The 6,893-nt window shown below is 43.7% G+C and overlaps 1 protein-coding gene across 1 annotated transcript; it reads left to right on the forward strand.

Annotated features, from left to right (window-relative positions):
* Positions 1 to 4,962: 4,962 nt before the first annotated feature.
* On the forward strand, positions 4,963 to 6,135 carry LOC133896399 (WUSCHEL-related homeobox 10-like). Its single transcript, XM_062336994.1, has 3 exons — positions 4,963 to 5,622; positions 5,741 to 5,925; positions 6,118 to 6,135. Exons 1-3 carry the CDS (start codon positions 5,061 to 5,063, stop codon positions 6,133 to 6,135), a joined length of 765 nt encoding a protein of 254 aa, XP_062192978.1. The 5' UTR covers positions 4,963 to 5,060.
* The last annotated feature ends 758 nt before the right edge of the window (positions 6,136 to 6,893 follow it).

The following is a 6,893-nucleotide window of genomic DNA, read 5'->3' on the forward strand; positions in this document are numbered from 1 at the left end:
ACGAGACGATGGCGGGGTAAGGGGTGAGTACTCAAGGGAAGATGGGAAATAGTTAGGAGCAGAAGATGTGTCTTCAGGAGGTTCCATGATTGGATTTTGGTTTGATTTAGCCAAGATCCGACACCCAGAGGTTTATATAGTCCAACGGGTCAAGAGACACGTCACTTCATCTCCTAAACATTAATTCTGGGCATGACCACAATATGAGCCATGGATGTCCAAGCGACGCATGATCATCGAGGCTATGTCTTTTCAGTTGGCTCATGCAGATAAGGACGTAGTCACCGGTGCAACCGTTTATCCGTTTGATTTTCCAATGCGTGGGGTACAATAAAAAAGACAGAACGACAACTCTTCCGTGCTTATGACAGAGAATCTTTTCACCATTACACAAAATTTTCACTGCGATGGTTCAACATCCGAATCTAGCCAGTGATGAGTTTTATATCCCTCATACCTTTGCAAGGATGAATGATATTTATAGGCTAATTAGAAAATCTACCCGGATGGAACACCTTCTTGAGGACTCACATGAGAACTCGGAGGCACTCGGAATCCCAAGTAAGTGATCTGGGAACCTAGAGAACCTGATTAGATGCTTCATCCTAATCGAAAACTCGAGTCTTACTCAATGATACAGTCGAGCAAAATGCTTATCTTTACTGGCTATGTACTTGATCCGTCAAAGCCACATTTCACGTTTTGATGGGGAGCTTGACGATGACTAGGATAACTACCATATTCGGACATCCTAGGTTTCCCACAATTCTTAGGGCATTTCTTTATCGATGGGGAAGGGGATCCCTAGATTAAAAAGAAACTACCTATAGGTACCTAGGACATCCTATAAATAGGGAAGTTTATCTCCAAGAACGTGAAGAAAGACTCAAGAGGACGCATGACTCCCTATATATACAGAGCCTGGGGCCCCTGAGGAGGATGGAGGGAATAAGTCGCACAAGCCTTTATACGAGCCAGAAGACACTTGAAGCCGAGCAAGGAAATCATTGACTAGCTTTAGATCCATCTAGGCTAGCTACATACCCCCTGTAACGTGCTCAAATAAATATAAGACAAACATGACGTATGGTTATTATCCTCAAAGAGGTTCAAACATGTATAAAAACTTTCATGTGTTCTCCTATGATTTGTCTACTCGAAGCTACCCATACATCTTCAATAAATTCATTAGATCGATGGTTCACAAATTGTCAACAATAATCTTGCACAGGGCATTCGCACGATAATATATGGATAGTGTTTGATTCTGTCTATATCAGAAGACCTTTACTGTCCGAACAAACTTTCCGGTATGTACGGAATATTTAGTTTCATGCCTCTGATGTTTCATATCTTTTTTCAGTGTAATAGGTAGGAACATGGCAACAATTTATGTGGCTTCATGCACACATTCACTGGAGACATGGGTGCTGCAAGATGATGAAGAGGTATGTAAATACATATTGATGTGAGCTTCTCAATTTCTACACGTGTTTTGTAGGATTAATTTCTTCAATTCTTTTAATGATAGCTAATCAAGTTGAACACAAGTAAACTTCTGCAACATCACCTCAACGCCATTCAAGAACAACTTATCAGGTTTATCAATAATGGAGTGATAAATCCAAAAGGTGAGTTTTATGAGCCGACATATAAAGTGATTCCTTCAATGAGCACTCAGAACTTGCCGAGTTCGACAACTTTGGGTAGCAAGAGAGGTTGAACTGCTTATTGTTTCTCTTGCACGTCTGTTTCAAGTGAACCATAAGATTTCTTAAACAAATTGTGAGTTAGAGAGTTTAAGCTCTGTCCCAACCAACCAAAAACATTTGTGAATGATATGTTAATTGTGTATGTATATATGTGATTTGTGAATAAAATGTGTCGAGCTATAAAGATCTTTGATAAACTATGTATGTATATGTGCTTATGTATATGTGTTGTTTCCTGAATATGTTGTTGTTGACAATAGCTAGATTTGAGGAGGGGGTTCAGGGATTGTCACTACTGGTTTATGTAATGGACCGGCAGTGATATGTACAATCACTGCCCATTGTGTAACCGGCAGTAATAATCATAGATTATTACTATCAATTCAAAAACCAACAGTAACGATGTCTCTGCACCGACAGTGATGATCTTTTCTGTAGCAGTGTCAAGCATACATATCCGTTAACAAAATTGTATGATCACCACTAGAGATTTAATTTACTCATGTTTGATTGGTTTGAGCATCATTTGTAAGCATATACTCCCAATGGTATTCGTCCTATATAGTGTGTGCGAGCATAAACTTGTCAAGTTTAGATTCATCGTGAAATATAAACTTTGTGATTCTTGATAGTAATTTATTTCGGGCTGTCTATTTATAAGGTGGCATATAGGTTCTTAAGCTTAATTCGAATTTTTGACCCATTGTATGGAAGTTGGAGTTAAACCACATACCTCAAAGGTAGCTCAAAATGACCAAGAAAATTAGCTTATGCTAAACAAAAAAATAGTCACATGATTTATCTGGATGATATCAATGTTCTACAAGATAACTATATAAGAGCAGGAGCACGAACCTATAAGGCAGGAGCACATGTTCTAGTGTTTCCCAACGGACAAAGCTAATGCTAGTGTTGATTATTGCAATTAATCCTTTACGTTTTACTTTGTCTAGTGCCTCAATAATCATTGTATTAGAAGGCATAAAAGTGTGAGTAGGAATATTTGCTATATATGTTCAATTTCACCTGCAGCTCATGTATTACGGCTTTTTTTTTACGTGCATAGGTGCTTAATTTAATGTGTTTATATTTATAGAGGAAACATAATATGAGCTCAAAACATAACAAAATGTTGCTATTAACTAGGGCTAGCAATGGGTTGGATTGGGGCTGGGTGGAACAAAATCATACCCGACCTGAAACCTGCCAGCCTGAACCTGACTGGCATCCGACATATAAAACAGGAGAAAATTGGTGCCCAAACCCACACCCGGTGGGTGCCCATCACGTCGTACTCTCAAATCTAGATCTCTCTTAGTAGCCATCGGTGCAGATGGGGGTGTCGGACGGCGACGGCTACGTGGGCGGAGATGGGGGTGTGTGGCGATGGCGGCGTCTGCACAAGGCAAAGATGGGGGCCCATGGAGGTGGCGGCTGTTGCACGGGTTGGAGACAGGGGCGCATGGTGGTGGCGGCTGCGCGGGGAGGCGCCAATGTGTGGGGGCATGGGGCGGCAGTGGCTGTGCGGGGTGGAGATGGGGGCGCATGATGGTGGTGGCTGCGTGGGGAGGCGCCGACGTGTGGTGGCTGTGCTGGCGCATGGGCACATGATGGAGTAGTGCAGCAGCAGCAGCGTGGAGTGGAGTGGAGTGGGGAGAGAAATAGATGGAGAGAGATGAGTGTTGGGCTGGTAGATGGGCTGGATGAAAGTTGAAATTGAATGATTCATACAAGTTTTCACGGGTACCCGATCTAACCTACGGATGAATTTAGAAACCCTAGCTCGATTTGACCTATTTAGGGTTCCCAACTTGTCAGACCCATGGATAAAAATTTAGACCCGGACCCGTTAGCCGTAGAACCTGTAGGTACCCGAGCCTACGGGTCCAATTGGTAGCCCTACTATTAACATTGAAGCAGTTATTATTGGATTTTGTTTTAACTTTGTCACTACCACAGAACTGACCTTTCCTACAGTTTGGCAGTTTCTTGTCGAGTTCGTACCTCACCATCAGAAAAATTAATCTCTGTCATTTTTCATAGTTTGGTCAATTAAATTCCTATTTTATTGTCAGTTTTTGTAGAATCCACATGAAAATATGCAATGCTTCATACCTGCTGTCTAAAATAGATGCCATCCTAAAGCACTGATGTTATTACAGTTTAAATCATTTTACCTATCATATAAATATAATTAAATTAATTTTCACATTATACTACCTCCTATCCCAAATGTATGTCATGTTAGCCTTTCCAATTCTTTGCTAAATATATATGTCATCTTAGAACTTCTATGCACTTTTTAAATCTTTTCTACCATCTTGGCGCCCCTGCTAAATAAATGGTAGCACTCATGAATAAATGATCCATATTTCCCAATATAGTATGAATAAAGGGGTAAAAAAGTCATTTAATCTACTTTATTAATCCTTATACATAAAGTCATTCAAGTCCCTAGCGAGGCACTGACGAATAAAGTGAGAAAATGACGAGACCTTGTGATAGTGGGTGACTGTGATGATAAATGGGTGACTGGTGATGTATAACAGAATCCATTATCTTTGACTGTTCTAGCTTAGAACTGTCTAAAAAATAATTAATCATAGATGGTTTTTTACTTGTTTGTGGTAAACCGGTCATTATCACTTAGATTATAACTCGGACGGTTTTCAAGCCATCTAAGATGTGCCTGTGTGTGGTAATGTGATCTTTGGCTAGATGGCTAGGAGTTGCATGTCTTTAGCTAGCCTCATCAAAGTTCAAACCCTAGGCTTAGTGCTGGTGTGCACCGATTTAGAAGTATACATGTGTACGCGTTTAGTGGAAACTCTCCCACACACCCTTGCTTGGTGAGGTGTTAGGTGCCTCTGACAAATTCCTAGTATATGTATTGGACCCGCACAAATGGGTTTGTTGCGTGGGTGGTGGTGTAAGCGAGGTATGTATCTGCCTTGTTTTCTCTCTAAAAGTACATAGGTTGGTGAAGACGAGCCCTAAATATGCGATACAAGTTCAAACAAACAAGCGGCACCCAAGTTATAGATTAGTAACGTCACTTCGCACATCACGACAATCTAAGCTTAATCTCTCCCCTGCCCTGTGCTTGGTTAATGACCCCAATTATCATATTAGCCAATGAAAGACAAGAACTCTCTCTCTACACAACACACATGGAGCCCTATAAGTACAGCCCCTCTCAGTTGTGCCCCCACTCCATTTAGATTCGCCCTGGTGTCGATCATTCCTTGGCTTCCCTTCTATTCCTTTGTCCCTTTCCACAACAGTGTCTCATCCTAGCTAGCTAGCTTTGACCATTTTCTAGACACTCTCTTCTCCCTCTCCCTCTCCATGGACTCCCACAACGGCCAAGCTCCTGCTCACCGCTGCGGCGAGGGCGAGCCAACGACGGCGAGGTCGCGGTGGGCGCCGAAGCCGGAGCAGATCCTGATCCTGGAGTCCATCTTCAACAGTGGCATGGTGAACCCGGCCAAGGACGAGACGGCGCGCATCCGCCGCCTCCTCGAGCGCTTCGGCGCCGTCCGCGACGCCAACGTCTTCTACTGGTTCCAGAACCGCCGCTCCCGCTCCCGCCGCCGCGCCCGCCAGCTCCAGCAGGCCTGCGGCGCTGCCCAGCTCCCTACTGCCCCCGTCGCCGGCCACTGCAACGGCGTCAACGACACTTCCCCCTTCGTCATGCACGGGCACCGCCAGGGGCGCGGTGGAGTGGCCACGGCCACGCCTGTGCCGTCCGCCGCCGCCGCCCCTCACCTCTTCGCTGACGACGTCGACAGCGGTGACGACCTCTTCGCCATCTCCCGGCAAATAGGGCTCATGTCGCGCGGCGGCGACCACCGTTGCGGCTACACGGACACGGCCAACGACGCCTCCCAGCTGAGCTACCAACTAAGCGGTGAGCTAATACTATGTGCATTGCATGTGGAATCTCATAGCACGATATATAACTGTGGGATTGATTATTGATGATCGTATGCATTCTTAATTATGGGTTGATGGACGGATGTTTGCAGGGACGTCTATCCAGGTGTTCATCAACGGCGCGGTGTATGAGGTGCCGGGCGCCGGCGCATTGCTGGACTTGGCAGGCACGTTTGGGCGTGACGCGATGCTGGTGCACTCCTCCGGCGAGATCCTGCCGGTGAACGAGCAAGGCATCCTCATGAAGAGCTTGCAGATGGGGGAGTGCTACTACCTGGTCGGTGTGAATTATTTGGTTTTTCTATATCTTTTCACTTGTTAACTAAAATAGGATTTATTATTCCTAATCTCCCTTCTTAGTTAGTATAAATAGTTAGAGCCTAGGTTGTTTACCATTGAAACATGGCGTATTATGCTGTCAATTATGCCATTTACGACATTATTTAATCATAATTTGTTTTTTTGGCAGGTTTCGAGATCGACTTAATCAGCCGGATGGCCTGCTGTATGATGATTCAAGCTGTGTGCTAGGAAACATGAACACTTGATCACCAGATTGTTGAGTCCAGATCATATACGTCAGTGTGTACTAATACGTTGTTCTCTGTCTCTCCCTCTCTCCACATCGATGTATATTATTATCTGAATGCATCGTCCCCTTGAGAGTTTCCTTTCAGTGTGCTGGAGACGTTGTAGCTTAATTAATTGATAATTTAAGTGACTTTCCTGATTATTCTCATCATGCATTTGGATTGTTGGCCTTACGCTACTTATTGAAGGGAACAGTGACGTCCTAAAAAAGATGATGAATTAGGACACTTAGAACTATTTCGGCTCTAAAAATAACATAAGATAAACCTATATCAAATTCTATCTAAATGTGTTCTAAGTTTATATAGTGTGTCTATTCTACCAATCAAAGCGCTTGTAACTTATCTAAGAAGGTAAATTGCGAGAATGTAAATGTGAAAACGTAAATAAGGTAGAGAGAGCAAACTCGGCACAAGAATTTTTTTCCGTGATATCGATGGCATGAATGCCACCCCTAGTCCATGTTGAAGCTCCATTAAAGAGATGCTCCTGGTCGGCACTCAGTCACGGATCTTGAGCCATCAAGTCACAAAGATAAAGCCTCCACCCGGATGAGCCATCAAGCCACCAAAGTAAGGTCTCACCACTAGCCTCTCTTCCGGTGCTTTGCCACCGTGATCACTTCAAAGTTTGAGCCACCAAGACAATGGTTTC

This window comes from Phragmites australis, chromosome 16 (genome assembly GCF_958298935.1).
Source record: "Phragmites australis chromosome 16, lpPhrAust1.1, whole genome shotgun sequence".
Lineage (NCBI taxonomy): Eukaryota > Viridiplantae > Streptophyta > Magnoliopsida > Poales > Poaceae > Phragmites > Phragmites australis.